The sequence below is a fragment of the Chelonia mydas genome, chromosome 3, assembly GCF_015237465.2.
Source record: "Chelonia mydas isolate rCheMyd1 chromosome 3, rCheMyd1.pri.v2, whole genome shotgun sequence".
NCBI classification, from domain to species: Eukaryota; Metazoa; Chordata; order Testudines; family Cheloniidae; genus Chelonia; species Chelonia mydas.
In genome coordinates, this window is record NC_057851.1 from 193467430 (window position 1) to 193486120 (window position 18691).

General features: G+C 42.8%; 1 protein-coding gene across 3 annotated transcripts in view; it reads right to left on the reverse strand.

Annotated features, from left to right (window-relative positions):
- Window positions 1–18691, reverse strand: part of SNAP25 (synaptosome associated protein 25) — a 92458-nt gene that overhangs the window by 10577 nt on the left and 63190 nt on the right. For 2 of the 3 annotated variants that reach the window (XM_037896152.2, XM_037896153.2), the window contains exons 4-6: window positions 15799–15847; window positions 4663–4780; window positions 336–461 (exon numbers count right to left, since the gene is read on the reverse strand). In XM_037896152.2, the coding sequence (XP_037752080.1) occupies window positions 336–461; window positions 4663–4780; window positions 15799–15847 (293 nt within the window). Of the gene's footprint in view, window positions 1–335; window positions 462–4662; window positions 4781–4918; window positions 5037–15798; window positions 15848–18691 lie in introns of all 3 variants that reach the window. The other variant, XM_037896154.2, reaches the window with a different exon arrangement.

Consider the following 18691-nt stretch of genomic DNA (forward strand, 5'->3'; position numbering starts at 1 on the left):
CCCATTTTACAGCTGGGGAAACTGAAGGAGAGAGATTAATGGCCACTGTTTCAAGAGGCCACTCAGTGTGGGTACGTAGGTCCTGATTTTCAGATCAGGCGAGCACCCACAAGTCCAGCTGAAGTCAACAGGAGCGGCTGGTGTTCAGCACCTCTGAAAATCACACATCAGGTGGATGTGAGCACCAACTAATCGGTAGAAAATGTTGGCCTAAGTAACCTCCCCAGTGCCACAGAGCGAATTAATGAAGAATACAGGATTTCTGACCATCTGGAAGAAATCTAAATATATCAGCACCAGGGAAAATAGAGAGAAAACTGGATAACAAGGCTCACCTGCGGATAAAGCCACCGCTGATGGCCATCTGCTCCCGCTCATCCACAACACGTGCAGGCTGGCTGGCTACAACCCCATCTTGATTATTGCCCCAGGCTTTTTTGTAAGCATCACTGGATTTAAGCCTATGCAAAAAAGAGGGTGAGCAACAAAGCACCAAGTAGAAAGAGACAAGTGCAAAAATCTTTACTTCTCCAAGCTACGAGCTACATCAAGCAAATGAGTTTTAAGATAGAGGGGCATTTATCGTATACCGATATATCATAAACCTCAACAAAACTTTTTTTTTTTTCCACTGCCACAACAACTAGAGTGCGCCGAGATTTCGTTTCCAATAGAGCGAATTGCAATGGTCAAGTCTGCAACGTTGCACACTGGGTTTTCGAACAAAACAAAACAAAACAAGAATAAAAATAACGGTAACGGGGAGACCATTCAATTGCATTACAGCAACACGTGCGTACTTCGACGTAAGACACAGAGAACACACTGGCAGACAGACATAAAAACAAAACTGCCAAATATAGTGTGTACATCACATCACAGCAACACACTGGCTTAGAGAAAAATAGAGCAGGTGAGATTTTAACACATTGTCATGCAAAAGAGTCCTTTTAAAAATATATCTGTGGCATTGTGGGCATCTCAGGCCCTAACCTGTCCAATGTTTTTCCAAGTATATAGCGTTGTTGGAGGAGGGGCTTGTTTTTAGCGTTTGCGTCACAGCGAGTGTAATTTCATTAGATTTCTAAATAATATATCGGTACTTGAAAATAGTAACCATACATCGACCGTTGATGTACAAACCTTTGTCCACAGAGACAAAAAGTAAAATAGGCAGAAGTGGGATGAGTGCAGGAGAAAATAAATACAAGCAAACTAGCATCAGAAAGGGAAATTTCTCTACACTTTCTTCATGCACCAGCTACAGGCATGAATAAGAAGTGAAGCATTCTCATTAAGCACAACTGACCCAGTGGTTCATCATACTCTAATGCACCAGCAGTAACAGCCTTCACAATGAGCAATGCCCAGGCAAAAATAGATCTTGGTCTTCTTCAGGAACCTGAAACCTCAGGACTTAAAAAAATTGCCTTCCAACAGGTCATTTCTTTAGTTTATGCAAACTTTCCAAGAGCCATTTTTGACTGAGCCGCCATGATGAGAAAAATTAAAATCCAGGCATACCAGCAGTGGCAGATATTAAGATGTGCAGCATACTTTGGGTTGTTCTGACACTAAAGTGATCATGAGCTTTTTGGGTTTGTAACCAAAGAACTTCATTTGGTTCCAGAAATTGAGCCTGTTTTCAGCCAAGCTCTTGGGAATGACAAATTCCAATTTCCCTGTTCTGCACACGCCTATGACTGTGTGTGTAAGAAAGAGCCTTGCCGCTTGCACTTTTGTGGAGGGAGTGAACGCACTTTAAGATGAATTTGGGACGTTACTGAAATAAGCTTTAGATACTCCCATCATGTAATTCTACTCTCCCTGGAGCTGCCAGGAATTTGTTTTGTGCAAAGATGAGTTACAATCCAAAAGGGTATTGATAAAACACCATTGAAGGGGATTTTTCCGGAGAGTCATCAGTTCTGCTGTTTTTACCTCTTAGAATTTAGTAAGACAAAAGAAATTGAGGGTTTTTTGCTAGGTGAAATGTATGATACACTATCGTTTCTGGAAACGAATTAGGGAAATGAATGCATCCGATGAAGTGAGCTGTAGCCCACGAAAGCTTATGCTCAAATAAATGGGTTAGTCTCTAAGGTGCCACAAGTCTTCCTGTTCTTTTTGCGAAGACAGTCTAACACGGCTGCTACTCTGAAACCTAAACAGGGCTAGTGATTATCACCCCAAATGCTGCATATAGTTATTGTTATGCACTTCCTTTTAGACCTTTGCCACATGCAGAGAGTAAGATATCTCCAGTGAGTTCTTATATCCCACCCAGAGCCTGTTCCCACTCTTTTTGTGCATGCCAACCTCCCACCCAAAATCCATGGGTGAAATCCTGGCCCTATTGCGGCCAATGGAAGTTTTAACATTGACTTCAATGGGGCCAAGGTTTCACCCAATGAGAACTCTGGCTGCTAAAGGAATGGGGGAATGGGCCCTAAATTAGAACACATGGTTCATTTAATGTTATTTCCGTGTAGCAGGGAATTATTAGATGGGAAAGTGTCTCCTCGTATATGGCTACCCAGGAAAAGGAATTGTGGGATCGTGTTGTAGAAGTGTTGGTATTTAGGCCCTTATGGATTTTTCTTCCCGCCGAACGTCACTTCTAAGAGCAGTCGCCCTTTCTAAAGCAGTTGATTCCTGGCTTGATGTCTGGGAGAACTGCCTCTAAAAGCAATATGAGCCCAATTCTGCAGCCTTAAAAGGTGAGTACCCCCACTGAATGGTAGTATCACTTGCTTACTGAGCCACTCGTGTCATGGCTGCAGGTCTGGGTCCATGTGTTACTTTGAAACAGTAATCTCAATTAGTAGCAGAGTGACACCTTTAAAAACTAACATGTACCACCCCAAAAACCTGCGGGACCCTTTCGCTATGCACTCAGGAGAGTCCATGGTACTGCCATCACCGTGAAGTGGTAAATATTTGAGGGCCAAATTCTCAGGCAGTGTAAACTGATACAGCTCCAATGGAGCTCAGCGGACTCACACCAGCTGATGATCTGGCCTTGAGTTTTTAATGGCTTTCCCAACCGTTCGTACACTCAAAAAGTCAAGATTTACTGCAATATCTCATGGGATTTTCTGTATTCAAAGGGCTCCCTTGTGGCATAGGGTTTGCAGAGGATTCCCTCCCCAACAGGAAGCTCCAGAGGCATTGTTCCTATCTCGGGTGCGATGACTCCAGGAGAGCTGGGAAAATGTGGCTGCTGATCTTCCCCGTGAAAGGAAACAGCATATGCTCCTTCCCGCAGCTCCACACCCCACTGCAGAGGGGAGGCAGAGCTAGAACCAAGACTCCACACCAGTGCTTGAGTCCAGGTGGCAGGTAGCCCCTGCATAGGGCATATGCATGTGTATGTGTCTCCTTGAGTTCTCTCCCCAACACCACCTTGTGCACCCAGGCAGGGTTAGACACACTCTGGGGCAACACTGGAGAGGGTATTTATACCTTAGTGCAGCAAATCAGAGTAAGAAAATTGACTTTTAAAGCTCAACCCCTGCTTTTATGTCCCGTTCCCCTCTCCCAAACAAATACCAGTATTACATTTCCTCTCAAGAAATTAACTTTAAAAGAAACAGTGATTGCTAAGAGACAAATGCCAATCCTGCTGTTCTTACTCAGGGAAAATTCCCAGGGAATTCTAGGAGACTTTTGACCAGTTTTGCCTCAGTAAGAATAGCAGCATGATAAGACCCCAGTTGTGAACTAAATCAAGCAGTTGTGCCCCCCAAAAGTCTGTAACATGGTATAATAACCCCACTCTCAGTGAAATCTTTGGGTTGGTTAATTATAAATGTATTCTCCATAACCCTCTATTCTCAATAACCTTCAAATTGCCTGACTGCATGCTAGGTCTTTTATCCATCGAGAAATCTGGTCTTTCCAGTGTATTTCCTCACTTCCTTACCCCCACAACCACATATCATATTTTTCTGCTGCATTTGAAACAAGCTTCGTTGTACTTGGATAAGAGTTTCATTTGAGTGTGATGGCATGCAAGCGAACTAGACACATTTCAACATTTCTGCTTAGTGTACGCTCTACCCAACGGAAAGAAATTTGGCACGACCACTAAAATTTGATTCTTTACAACACGATGGTAAATACTGTAGGTTGGGATCAAATTGCAAAACATCATGTCTCTTTCAATATCATGTCAAGGGAGATATCTGCCGAGCAATGAGAAGATAGTGATTTCTCTTCCATAACTGTTAGAGGTATGTGTCCCAAATGACCTCGTCTGCATGTTTGAGCTATGAGTCTTAAAAACTTAATTAAGCTTGATCATGACAACATGTGTTTTAAAATTTAGGGTCTCCAGAAAAAAACAGCCCTGATGTTACCATGATTTTTGTCAACTAGGTAGTAGTCCCACAGAGTACACGTTCTGTAAAATGTTGAAACGTTTATCATTAAAAGGTTTTTACAGTAAAGCTTTCACTGCAGTATGCCTGATTTTAATGTATCTACAGTAATTCCCACTGAATTGTCTACACTATGAGATGAATGCATTGGAACCAGAATCGTTCTATCTGCATGCCACATGCTCATCCTGTCCATGTGCCTAGCAAGGATGAGCGTCACAAGGCTTTCAAGATCGGCCTTGAGTGCTCAAAAAGATTCAGGCAGGCAGGCAGCACCTACTTGTTACATGGACAGACACAAAGACCACAGAATTTTCCTAGGTCCGTCAAATTCTTTTCTGCTTCTTTCATGTCCTTATTGATTTGGTCCATTCCCTCTTCGATGCGTTCCAGTTGTTCTGATTAAACACAAGTATTTTATCCCCACAGAATGAAGCAGATGGAAAAGGACAAAGAAAAAAAAGACAAAAAACTTCAGACATTCACTGTGACAAAAAACTGGACATCACATAGCAGAGCCGGTACCCAGTACCTACTTGTTACAAGGACATATGAAAAGGCCACAGCATTTCCCTAAATCTTTTAAATTTTTCTCAGCCTCCTTCATGTCTTGGTTGATATGGTTCATGCCTTCTTCAACACGATCGAGTTGTTCTGGTCAGGACAAAGGGATGACAGCATGGAATGAATTGTATTTTTGTTGCTTGTTTGTTTGTCTTCAACAGAACATGAAAAATGACCATGGGAAACTGAATTAATAGCAATATTACAATGCATTAATCTGGGCTGATGCATTGCTGCTGGGATGTATGCCAAGCTAGATGCTGAAGTATGATGCCTTTTACTAACATGAGTAGAGTAAAGCAAAACAAAGCAAAAAAAAAAAAAAAGAGAGAGATGTTTGAAATATATTAAACAAGATGTAATGATGTAGAAAGAAAACACGATCATAATCCTGAAAGTCCAGAAACATAATACAGTACATCCACTTACTAAGACACCAATGACATCCAAGAGAAAGAAAGAGATAGGGTTATCATCTTGCATTTATGCGCATTCATAAAGGATAGCATCTCATTCAATGAACAATACCTTAATTACTTACACTTACAAATGCCTTTGAATTAGATGATTGACAATGTAACTGGTTTGACTTGTGGGTGAGTAAGTGACGGAACAGTTAGTAATGAAGTTAGGGGTGGGTATGAGCTGTCAAGTTAAGACCTATGTCCAGGTACACATTTTTGCAGAGACTGGGAGAGTTGAGATCCAGAAACTTGGTTCTGGTCCATTTCTAATCAGAAAATTCTTCTCTCTGGGATTCTGTTGTAAGTCAGTGGTAATGTCACTGGGGTCAAGGGAGTTAGGCATATCTAGAGACCTGGACCAATGCTCATTGAAGATAATGGAAAGATTCCAGTTGACTTCAATGGGCTTTGTATTAGGCCCCTCAATGAAGTTCACAACAATTTGTTATGCCACTATAATTCCATTTATTTTAATGGAGTCACTCCAGATTTGTATTAGAACTAGTGAGCAAAGTATCCAGCCCAATAATGCGGTTTATACAGACGTGATGTGCTGCTTCACTGACATCAGTGGAGTTTTTGTTGACACTTGGGCTGAATTTGCTGCACCTTTTGCTTGATGACTCTGTGGCTGAGAATAATTTCACATCGTAATTTCTTCACTGAAACTAAAGGTCCAAAGCAGCAATACGCAGAAACTAAAATTCTAGGCCCAGGTCTTTAGGTGCTGCAAATAATCATAACTCCATTGAGATCCTGGATCCTAACTTTGACTTCAACAGAGCTATACCATTTTGCACCAGCTGAGGTTCTGGCCTTTAGTTTTGTTTTAAAGGAAAAGAAGTATCATGTGTCGGACAAAAATTGCTTAGGGTGCTATTTTAGTCCATCAAACTTTTAGTCAATTGAAGCAATCCTGGTTATACACAAATAAGGAATGATTAACTATGGTTAAACTGGTTAAACTCACGCTTCCTGCACTGGATAGAGAAAATACATCCAGACATTTCCGTGTGTTAGATCTGAGGGGAAAAAAGGACTAGAGAACACAAAAGTGCAATAGAAGTGCAATGTGATGCCTGAAGTTATATGGACCGTGTCAACATACAAATAATATATTTTAGAAACCAGAGCCCAGTCATGCCTCAACTGAAGTCAGTGGAAATCTTCTATTGGCTTCAGCAGGAAGAAGAGCAGACCTCATTTCCTCCTTGGGTTTCTGATAACACTTTGAGATTAAGGTTTTCAAAGCTTCGTAGGGTATTTGGATGCCGATTTCCCATTACAATTAACTTAAAGTATTTTAATTAATTTTAACAGGAGTTGGGCATTTTACTCACGAGGGGCTTTGAAAATCTCAGCCCTAAATATTTAAGCTGAAAGAATTCTAAACATTGAATTTACCATTCAGTATTTACACTATTTAAGTGTTTTTAATTTGAAAGTGAAAGTGGGTGTGTCAACAGGCTGTATGTTGGTTTCACTTTTCTTGGTTTCATCCCCTATCAGTATGTTCATGTGTTTGGGTTCCCAGCAGTGCGGGAAACTGTCTGAATCTTAATTAAACCCCACATTTTGGGGCCTAAATTACCTGACAGTGTTCTTTAGAAGGAATACACTTCAGAGGGTTCCAGAGTTAAACATTGATGTGAAAACCTGAGCAACATATTTCACCTGCTTTGTCAAATAAAATTGTTGAATGAAGAACCAAAAATAAAATGGGTGTTTTGCTTTGAGAAACAATATAATTTTGATGTTGAGGCTTAACAGAAGCTTTGATCTGACAATTATCATTAGACTCCTCACATACTGAACTTAACTATCTTACTTGATCATCAGTTCTGTCTTAAAGTGGCACTTTGGTCTGAAAAGTGACCATGTGATGTAAAAATGGCATTTCTGCTCACCTGTTCTGCTCCCTGGGTTTTCAAAGTCCTACCTGCTGCTGCTGCTGACTATTTGGCTAACACTCTTTAGCTTGGAAACAGCCCTTGCAGCTGTGGGAGTTTGAGCTGGATTCTATTCTGACTCATGCATCATGACGAGAATTGCTAGCTAAGTCCCAGTTATGTGTTACTTATTACTGGTTTTGATGAAACAACTGGACTTGCTGATGCCAGACGGGGGTCAGTTAGAAGAACCATCTTTTTACTTGAAAATGTTGAGAGAGGCAATCCCTACAGAACCTTGTGGTGCCACTTTTACAGTTACTTTTCACAGGATACCTGCATATATGTTCTCAACATAATCTGACCAGTAGAAACCACTGGGGTAAGGCAGCAAGGGTCAATCACAGATCAAATATGAATGATGGACCTTGAGAATGATCCTCATGCAGGCAAACACCCTCTGAAGTCAAGAGTAGGATGGGGCCTTTGAACGTTTACTCCCAATAGATTCCTTGTGATGTTCCCCATAATGTCCAGGTTAGGCAAGGCTTAATTGGAGGGTGTATTTTACATGGCTCAAGGCTTTATCTTTAAATTATACTTCTCACCTCAGCTCTGCTTTAATTTATCATACATCTGTATTTGTGAGTGTGCTGCTGTTTGTGATTTCACTTGATGGCAGCCTTCATCAGAGCTTATGCTATTCCTGAGGAACAAGGGGATGCTCAGGCAATCTATCTTCCATTAAGGGAAACCTCATCAGTCCGAAAAGCCTGTATTGCACTAGTAGCCCATCAGTCTAGACATCTGGTTGCTCCTTCTAAAACTGCTTGTTTAATTTAAACCCTGTAGGCCAGATTCTTAGCTGAATTAAATCAGCATAACTCCCGAGGCTTCAATGGAGCAATGCCAATTTACACAAGCTGAAGGTCGGGCCCCCAGGCAAGACTGATAAACAGACTCTTGATCCGGATCACCATTACAGTGGAATAAAAGTGAAATGGGGTTATTGTGGATTACGTTGGTATAACAGAGATCAGAATCTGGCCCAGACTGGTTTTTTTTTTTATTGATACAGCATCTGACGGCTAACAAAAGGTTAATGTCATATATATTTAACTGGCTTCCCCTAATCTAATGTTCTCTCTATTGCACTAAATCAGCTGGGGCAGAGGCTATGACAATTTGCACTAGCAAAGGGTCTTTTTCCATGTGATTTAGTGTAACAGACTCTCCATCTCAAATGGCTATAAATGATAGGAATTCCAGCAATCCAGTCTGGAGATGCTGAGCACACAGATCAGCATGGCCAGAGCCTTATCTGAGAGACACGGGTGCAGTCTCCTAATAAGTGGAAGAGAAGGCAGCTCTCGACACTGGCACTGTCTGGCCAGTAAGTGTCATGGATGAATCCACAGGATCCTTGAGGTTTGCCCCACAATGACCAATGTGGTACAGAAGGGAGGGAAGCCAGTGTCATGGCTAGTTCTTCAAAGCAGTTCCCCCATCCTGGCCAGCATCATTGTGTCTTGCCAAGGGGTAATTTGAGCCAGTTGTTCTTCTTCCAACTGTTGACGACTCTGTGACAGCATTGACGCCATCTGTGGAAAATGAACTACAGCTGGGTGTGACTGGAGTGCTGTCGGCTGCAGAATTCGGGCATCTCACTGCCACTCCAAGTAGTCTCATGTAGGTACTGAAGGGGATAGGGACAAGGTAGATCCCTGTCAGACTCCTCAGGTGGAGTTGTCACCATTCTGTCTTGTTGGAGAGGACTGATTGGAGCCTCTGTAGTTATGTCAACATCCTCTCCAGCTCTGCCCTGAAAGTGGGCCAGCGGTTCCTTTTACTCAGCTGTGATGAAAGCTGCAAGGAAGGCACGTAGTAGGAGCACTGAGATATGATCTCTGTCCATTGCCATGTGGAGGTCATCCAGTAATGCTGCTAGGGCTGTCTCCATGCTGTGACCTGGTCTGAAGCCCAGTTGTGATGTATCCAAGGCAGTGACAGATGTCACAGGTTATTGGAGCTTGGTTGTCACTGCTCTCTCAGCAATTTTGCCTAGAAATGGGAGAGGATAGGTGGTTTGCATCAAGGATTGGGTTTTTGAGGTCTGGTCAGCCCATGGCATTTTTCAATGTGGTTGACGGGTTCTCTTCTCTACAGGGTTGATAAGTCCTGGTTGCTGCTGTGCAGATTTGTTCTTTGCTAGCTTTCACCATGCAGGAGGAGCAAGGATCTGTTTTCCAGGTGGTGGCAGCATATGTATTCTCACCATGTCTGATAGGGCCAAACACAGTCAGGCATGGTAGAGCAGCTAAAGCCATCTGCTCTGATGTAGATTTTTTTGCCTCATGGAGTTCATGTGGGTGAGCTTATCCGGGGAGTAGGAAGAGAGCTTTTCACAGAGGCTGGTGCTTGTGTCCGACGTTTGCATTATGTAGTTGGGTTGATTAACCTGTGCACTTGGTACAAGGGCTCTGCTGGCTGTGTGTTTGTGGCTGCAGTGGCAGAGAAGGCTTGGCTTCCTTTACTGGGGCAGTGCCTTCCTAGTGGCTGACAAATGAGAGACGTAGGCTTCATCTGTCTTGTCTCGGGTGAAACCTTTGTGTCTGAAACCCAGGCCTTCCTCCTGAATGGTACATCCTGCTTTCACTGAAGTAAATGGGAAAACTTTCCCTGGCTTCAGCAGAAGCAGAACCAAGCCTGCTATTTCCCTCTGCAGCATACCATGCAAGTGTATCACCGCACCCATCGTCAAGGATGGTAGGGCTGAGATAGCCCTGTCTGAGGATGCTATCCAAGTGTGGTGCTCCTGGGTGAGAAAGGGCACTCTCTTCACTTCATAGCCCCATCGCGCACTGTCAGCTTAAATTGTGAGGAGTGATATCAAACTAGTTTTGAACAATCGCCCTATAAATACAGCTGCATTTTAACATATTTTTAAAGTTAGCATCTGTTGGAGAAATAGTTAACGAATGACAGCTATTGTCATTGCACAATCAATCCATTATTGCACCACAGATTTGGAGTTTAAGGCTTACATACAATATTTTAATGATTTGACAAATAAGGAAGCTTCCATTTGTGGGTTGGGGGATCTGGCTTGGGCTGCATAGGGAATATTTTCAAAAGCACTTAAGTGACTTAATAACCTGAGTCCCATTTTCACGTGATTTAGGGCCAGGTTTTTAAAAGGTATTTTAGGTGCCTCTATATTCAGACAGGTGCCTAGAGGGATTTTCAAAAGCACCGTGGCAGCTTACTCATGAGTCATGACCCAGGGGACTTAGGTACCTAGGTGCTTTTGAAAATCTTACTAGCCGCCTATCTGCCTAATGCCTGCCCATAAGTTACTTCTGAAAATAGGACTTAGGCTGCTTAATCACTTCAGCCCATCTCCTCAGCGGTATTCAGGTGCCTAACTCCCATTGATTGCAGATGTAATTTTGTACTTTCTGATGGAGTTTGGTTTGTAAAAACAAAATCTTAAGAAGCATATTAAGCATGTATTTAACACCCTAAAAGGAGAACACAAGAGTGTATTTCCTCTACTTTTTCCTTGGTAAGATCTACAACATGAGCAAAACAATGTAGTAACCTGTGGCTTGACCCTGGGAAGCACGGAGAGTCTGCAATCTTCACTGAAGTCAATGGGCCAAACTCTGAGGTTGTCACCTCACCTAGGCCTATGTGCAGAGGGAACCCTACATGCAGAAATCTCAATATATGCAAAAGGAGGTCCATTCACCTTTACTGCAGTGTCCGCTGTCCCCCCATACCCTGCAGAATGCACTAGGACCTGCTAGGGGAGAGTGGGCAGGGTGGGGGAGTGGGGGAAGGAGCAGAATGTGCATCATTCCCCAGGAACCCTTTGGAGCTCAGGGAAGAAGATGATGTAATCTCAGGCCATGTTATATCCCACCCCTCTCCTCTCAGACTGGCCATGCCCCTTTAAGGGGTGGACGAAGCAAGTGCTGGTGGTGGGAGCTCTGTCAAGCAGCTCCATTGGAGTCACACAGCCAAGGTGGGTGGGCTGCTGGAGACCCAGAGCTGCAGTTAAACCATGGGGCAGCTGTGTGGGTGGGTGAGGGACCGTTAAGGACCCTTGGAGCTTGTGGATGGGGCCTGCAGCATATTTCATAGAGGGGAGGAATGACTGGAAAGAAGTCTCCAGAAAGGGAACCTCCTCTCCCTTTAAGCATCTTTCAGTGGATTTCTCCTGGGGAGGGGCAGTTTCTACTTATTCCTTACTGAAGCGAATCCCAATGGCTTTGGAGAGAATGTCTGGTCCCTCGGGAGTTTTGGGTACCAAGTATCTCTCTGAATCTATTAGGGCCTGTTCTAAAGGCCTTTCAGATCATTGGAAAGATTTCGCTGACTTCAGTGGGCATTGGACCAGGCCCCTAGTTCTCACGGCAGTCACATTCCCTGGGGGACCTATTATAACAAAGGGCATGGTGATGGCCTGCCTGGCAGCAGCTGGCTGAGGCGATACAATGTACTATGCAGCCTCCTGGCCTACAGACTAGACTGAACTCTTCCAGCCAAGAGGAGCTAGCCAAACTGGTTTTTACCCAGAAAACCATCTAAATACCTACTATTAAAAAGATGCATTGGCCTCTTTCCTCTGTAGTGATGATCTCAAAGACATTTGCTTACAGGTGCCAGAAAGTGAGTTCTGCTCTGTGCTATTGAAACTGAAGTTGGCTCAGCAGAATGTCTCTAGTAAGGTGTCTATAACATCAAAGCAAACACGTTGTCTAGAAAACCTACAAACAGAAAAACCCAAAGGGGGTTGAGTGGTTGGAAAGATTAGCTATGCTGTTAGCCACCCATTGAAAAGATCAATGTAATGTTCTTTGTCTAGATGGCACCTAATAATCTTAAGTAACTTATGTCGTCAGGTCAGCTGAAAAAAGATCACACAGCTGTGTTAACGAATGCTTTAATTCATCTGATAATCTGCTGAGACATCCACGAGTTACCCACACTGCAGTAACTGTAGGGTTTGAAAAGCCATCCTAGGTATATTTTGCCCAATTACACATAATAAGTATATCACAATTTAAAAAACAAGTTGCAGCAATTATTATTAGAATGACACACTGCTAAAAATGACACAAACATAATGAAAACGCATTTAACATGGTGCCATGATTACAATATTTGGTTTGCAACATGACCAGTCTCTTTTACTTGAGAAAGCTGTAATCGAAAATTAACAGAGTAATTTACTGAAGCACTTAAAACACGACCATAACCATTTTAAGGAAGCTTTTATGTTGTCTGAGTCTTTCCAGTTGTATTGACTGGCTGCATACCTGATCATACAATGTCCATGTATGTTCAATGGGAATTTAGTACTGAGATTCCTGGATTATAAAGTGGTCAAATGGCCCAATCCTGCAACCCTTATGTATGGAATCCTTGCTCAAGTGAGCAGCCAGTGGGACTACACACATGACTAAGGACTGCTTGTATGTATAAGGCTTTTCAGGATCTGACCCTAAATGACAGAGGTCTGAGAACAAAGAATATTCAAGAGACAAAAATATGGTGAATGGAAAATAGCAGTTAGATTATAATGTGCTGCTTTAGCAGTTAGCAGAGTCAGTGGAAAAATCCCATTGAGCTTTTCAGATAAGGCCTTATGGACATAGGTTGAGGTTTTCAAGGGCCCTGAAGGTTGTTAGGCACCAAAATCCTATTGAAATGTAATGCGAGGTAGGCTCCTAATTCCCCTAAACCATTTTGAAATTCCCAGCCTGATTCTAGTCTGTGTTCTCATGTGTGGCACAACTTTAATTACTGCACTTGAACATTTAAGATCCATTCATGGAGAGAGAAAGAGCATCTGTAAATTTCCTAACCAGTCTGTGGATGTTTTAGCACTGCAGTAGGGTCTCGATTGACTGGAATGAGAATTGGAAGGATAGACTCACTTGGATATTTACAGGTTTTCACTCACGATATTTGTGCTTATTGATTTATTTTAAAAGTGCAGTTCGTTTCTATGCATCATAAGGGATACATGTTACTTATGCAGATACTGTATCTGTTTTGACACAGCTAATCTTTGATTTCTGAGACCTCAAAGTCTCTTTGCTGGTATTATTCATGAAAAGTTAAAGCTGCGCAAACTTGATTCCAATAAAAATCATATGTGAAAAAATGATTTATCTAATGCTTTAAGGGTGAAACTCTACATATGGCTTATGAACCACTTAAGTTCCACTCAAGCCCTCAAAATTGGGCTGAAATTGGACTTAAATGGTGCATAGACTTTGTGCTGCCTGATACAGAGGGGTGAATTCTGTACTAAAAGAAAACAGGCTTAGGAAGTATTCTCTCTTTGATTCATTCCTGACACTCCCGTTATGAATGTTGGCAGGAGCTCTGTGCATGGCGGGAGAGGAGAACGTATCCCTTACTTTGAAATATGTTTTTCCTAGGATATGATTCTGTAATTTATTATTCTGGATTTTACTGGTGTCTAAAGTAGAACTTAGTGAAACCCCAAAGCAAATGAACCTCCAATGAGTTTTGTCTCGTTTCGATGCAAAAAGCTATAAAACAAGGCTCAGATTCATTCTAAAAGGCCATGAACCATAGTACACTTTCCAGTACAGTTAGTTTGGAGTTTGGAATGAAACACAAAAGTGGGTATGTTTCAGAAGTTTTCACTTTGGTTTCAGATATTTCACACTGCTTTACTTATCAGCTATTGCAGGGCAAACATGAAAGGCCTGAACTGTGGCTTTGACAAGCAGGTATACATAATGGTTATGGGCCAAATCTGGCTTGTTTTGCTTATGCAAGTAGTGCCAAGAGGTGTTTTCAGCGCCCATGGAATGTGGTATCGGGCTCTAGACATGTATTTGCAGTGCCAACTCCTGCCTGCTACAGTCACACCTATAGCCCCTTTGACTTCAATTGAGAGTTTTGGATGCACAAGGAAGGCACGATCAGAAATAGCCTGTTATTAGCTGAGGAGCTTAAACAATGTTTATATTATGGGTTAAAAGCCTTTGTTAGACTGTTAGCAAAAAAGTGACACGAGGCAACAACCACAAAGCCGGCGTAAATTGGCCCAGATCCATTAGGATCTGGTCCCAAACCTCTCACTTCCTTGTGATCTTTGGCATAATATCATAAGCACATTCCCACGTTTCGCTGTAAAGAGAAATACTGGCAACAGCTCTGTCAAGAAGCTCCTCCATTCATTCATTTGTGATACAGAGCAGCTTCCCCAGGCATCAGAATTCCACAGTGAAAGAACTGCCTTATTACCAGGAGTTGCCAATGTTATACAGAAGTGGCACTGTACATCCTGGGACCCAGAACTGAAAATTCCCTTTTTAGACTTAATAAGACGGTAATTTCATGGTGACTCACTGATCAAATATATGAGGTTTTGCTCTTAAAAAAAAAAAAAAAAAGCGAGGAGGGAAAAATACTTTCCATTTAGATTCCACTATAATGTTGCATTCATTTTAACATCATAAAAGAAAAAAAAATTACAGAAGAAAAGGGCTGTTATGTTATCTACTCCATTCCTTAATAATGCAAGATTGTTCCGGATGCTTTTTTCTGTAGCATAGTGTTGTCAAGTGTCTAGAAAACATTCTCCACTAATGTTTCATGTTCTGTTCTATTCAAAGATGTACCGAAGCCTCACAGCGGAGGCTGGTATGAGATAGGGCCACAGGAATTAACAGTACATCGGGGAATTTCTTTTTGGAGATACCATTTTGTTGCTACTGTGGGACTGCAGCAAAATGGATGCTTCTTAATTTTATTGAAAACATTCCATTTACTGGTCATCAGGATTACAATGGGCAAACAGTGTCATTTTCCCCATGTTTATATTAAACACATCCAACTCTGGTTTTGCCCATATCAGAGCCGCACACTGAGCTCCCTTTTAAGCCTATAAGCTTCTATACTATACATCATAATGAGCTATATTTTGCCATCACTTTTCATGCCGAACTCTCATTGCCTTCAGTCAGAGTTCTGCCCTGGGAATGATGGAAGAGTGCATCTGATGCATCTCTCTTTTATTTTTCTCTGTTGTTTGGGATTGCTGCCTGCTCTTGAATCATAGCTAGAAAGGGAAAAATCATACAGTGCCTGCATAAATGGTATTGTATTTTAAACAAAGTATTCAGGGACACATTCTCCTGCATTTGTGCGATATTATGGCATGATCCAAAGCCCACTGAAAGATTTTCATTGACTTCAATGGGTGTTGGAATTACATGAATGGGTGCCGTATACACAGAGATCAAAGGCAAAATAGCCCCCCATATGCTTACCGTAGATCACTTTATTACAGAAAGAGGTTAGAGACAGTGAGACTATGGCAGATCTCACCTCATACAAAAAAGCACACAAGTGTGTTTTAAGAGCATTAGTGATTATTTATAATTGCACATAATTAATACACTTCTCTGAGAGTGCTTTTATTTTTTGACTGAAGCAATTTGAACTTACCTCCTTGCTCATCCAACATAACCAAAGTCCTGATACCAGCATCTTTACTCTACATTCCAGTAATGGAAGCAAAATGAGAAGAGAGAGAGAGAGAGAGAAAGAGAGAGATCAGTGAGGGAACAATTAACCCTAGATTTGGGATTTAGGAAGACAAAGGAAAAACAGTGAAAGGTATGGTAAGGCCATAAGGGGCTAGTTGAATAATTGGAAGCCTTCATGTGAATGAATACAGTAATGGAAACTGAGCATTCTCCATGGCGCCATAACCCATGTAGTACTCACTGGGGTACAGAGCTACTACAAAAAAATGGAAAATTCCAGGGCTGCATTTGGAAATTAACATTTTAGACAACAGCCATTTTCTTAACAGAAGGATTAATCTTCAGGTTCCACAGGAGGCCAGGTACATGTTGCAAACGTGCATTCATTCCCTGAGAGAAATTCCAAAGGAAAACATCTTGCACATGAATAAATACTGGTAAAGTATGAGGAGTGGAAGCAACTGTATGAGGCCATCAAGACATATTACTCTCCCTCACTATATATTAGGAAACCTTTCATAAAGCTGGTTAATACTCAAGATGAAAACAGGCAGTCCTCAGACTTACGACGCAGTTGGTTCCTGAAAATTGCATTTTAAGTCGAAAACGTGGTCACTCGAATTTCCCAAAGGAATAATGTCGGATCGAGCGTTGTAAAGTCGAAACCGGCACTGTAAAGTCGAAACACAATCACAATTTATAAACGTACGTGCCATTCATCGTAACTCGAATGTCGTAAAGTCGAGGACTGCCTGTATGAATCATTTTTTGGTACAAAGGTTTAACAGATGTAGGGGCTGATCCAAATCTTATTGGAGACAATGGAAAGTCTCCTGTTAACCTCAGTGGGCTTTGGGTCCAGACTTCCATGGGAACAGTTAGGCCAATTTTAAAGCCCTTTTAAAAATCCCGCTAAGCGTACAGATGGCAAAGTGCCCTTTACAAACACGGCGTTTGCCATTATTGTCATTGATTTGGAAGGAGATAAATTATATTGTTGGTTTTTCAACACTAAACTATACCATAGACCAGAAAGGCATTTTTTTAATTCCTAAGGATAGGCTAGACTCTTTCTGCTCCGTGCAATGATAATCATTGCGTATAACTGAGGGTCTGAAAATGCTCATGCCTGTTGCAGTTCAAGAGGAGAGGAACCAAGTTCTTTAAGGCCCTACGCGGTAATATTGACACATTGCCGGGAAATTTGGGCTGCCAGCAAGGGGCCCCACGCAACTATTTTCTGCGCAGTTTAACTGCCTTCCTGGCATCTATTAACTGAGTATCACAATACCGCTGTGAGGGAGATAAGGATTATAACATCCATTGTGCAGCAGTATAAGGAGATTGAATTCCTTGCCCGGGAACTCTGCGGCAGCTGCTAGGAATAGAACCTCCTTGTTTTGTGTCTCAGCCACACCACCATCCTCCCTCCCTGAGGCTATCTAAGGGCTCAGTCCACCAACATTTAATATCCCAGACAGAGACTTCTTCCCAACTGCTTTTTTGCCACTATCAGCTGCTGGTCACAATGACGTCCTTGCTGCCTCTTGGGGTGTCAGGGGCTTGGTCCACCCTCCCTCGGTGCTGAGCAGCCCAGGCAGTCTGGCTGCACATTCAGCGCATTGGCTCAGCTACGTGACTGAGTTTCTGACACTCAAGGATTGCTCAGAGGCCATGGCCCGTCCCCTCCACTCAGGCCCCTCACAAGCGATGTGAGGACCTCTCCTGCTGACCCTAACTGTCAACTCCACTGAAGCCAGCAGGTGGTTGGGGGCCATCAGATCTGTGAGTTGCCTTTTTTCCCCCCTCCTCCTTTCCTTTCCTACCAAGAGGGCGTGAGGCTGGAGAGAGGAGGGGCCAGCCCTATGCCTCCTCTCCATCCTCCCCTCCTTCCTGCAGCAATTCATTTCAAGTCCGTTTGCAGGCACTAGTGAGGTGGACGTTTGCTGCTGCCCTATGCCCCTGTTCTCTGGCTCATTGATGTCATTTATACTCTGACATGGGCCCCTTCCACATGCTGGTCCCCCAGGGCGTGCAGTTGTCCTGTAAAGCCCGCTGTTTTGTGGCGTGACAAGTGGTGTCCGTTTTCAGCAAAGCCAGCCACTGCCAGGCTTAGAAATGCCAAATGCAGTGAAAAACATTCTTGCCGAATACCATCTGCAGGGGCTGACCTACTCAGGTGAGACCAGTAGCGTGCCTGGGAGTTGTGCCTGGAGAAAGACTCCATGATTTGCCTTTGGTGACAAGTCCATCTGTTCAAATCCTTGCACTGAGGAAAATGAGTGCAACTTTCTTCTGCCTACCTGACCTTAGCTGCCGTTTCTGTTGATCAAGCAGAATTTAGTCTGTGTTTATTACCAAGGAGGCCTGTTCCACAGGCTGCCACAGGGTTAATACAGATGTGATCAACCAAGAATTTATTAAACGCGTGCACAGTCGATATATTTGTGTGTATTCTGGGCCTGATGCAAAGCCCACTGAAAGTAAGAGGAAGGTTCCCGCAGGTGTAGATGGGAGCTGGATCAGGTGCTAGGTGATCATCTACTCATACCGCAACATTCTTTTATCATTTGTTTTCAGCTGTCGCCCCGCAGACAAGGCTAAACGGCTAGGCCCACATTTTCAAACGAGCTCAGCTCCCTTACAGGGACTTAAAGAAGAGCCAGATTTTCACCCAGCTCCTCACAGTGTGATGCTGTGGGTGTGCCTATGCCACAGGGTGTGACTGCAGCACATGTCGTCATAAATGCGCTCCCTTCACTCTAGCTAACTCACAGATCAAGAGCAGCACAGGCTTCAGTATGGGCTAGTCACTTCAGTAATTACCCAAGGTCCTGGATACAACCTGTGCG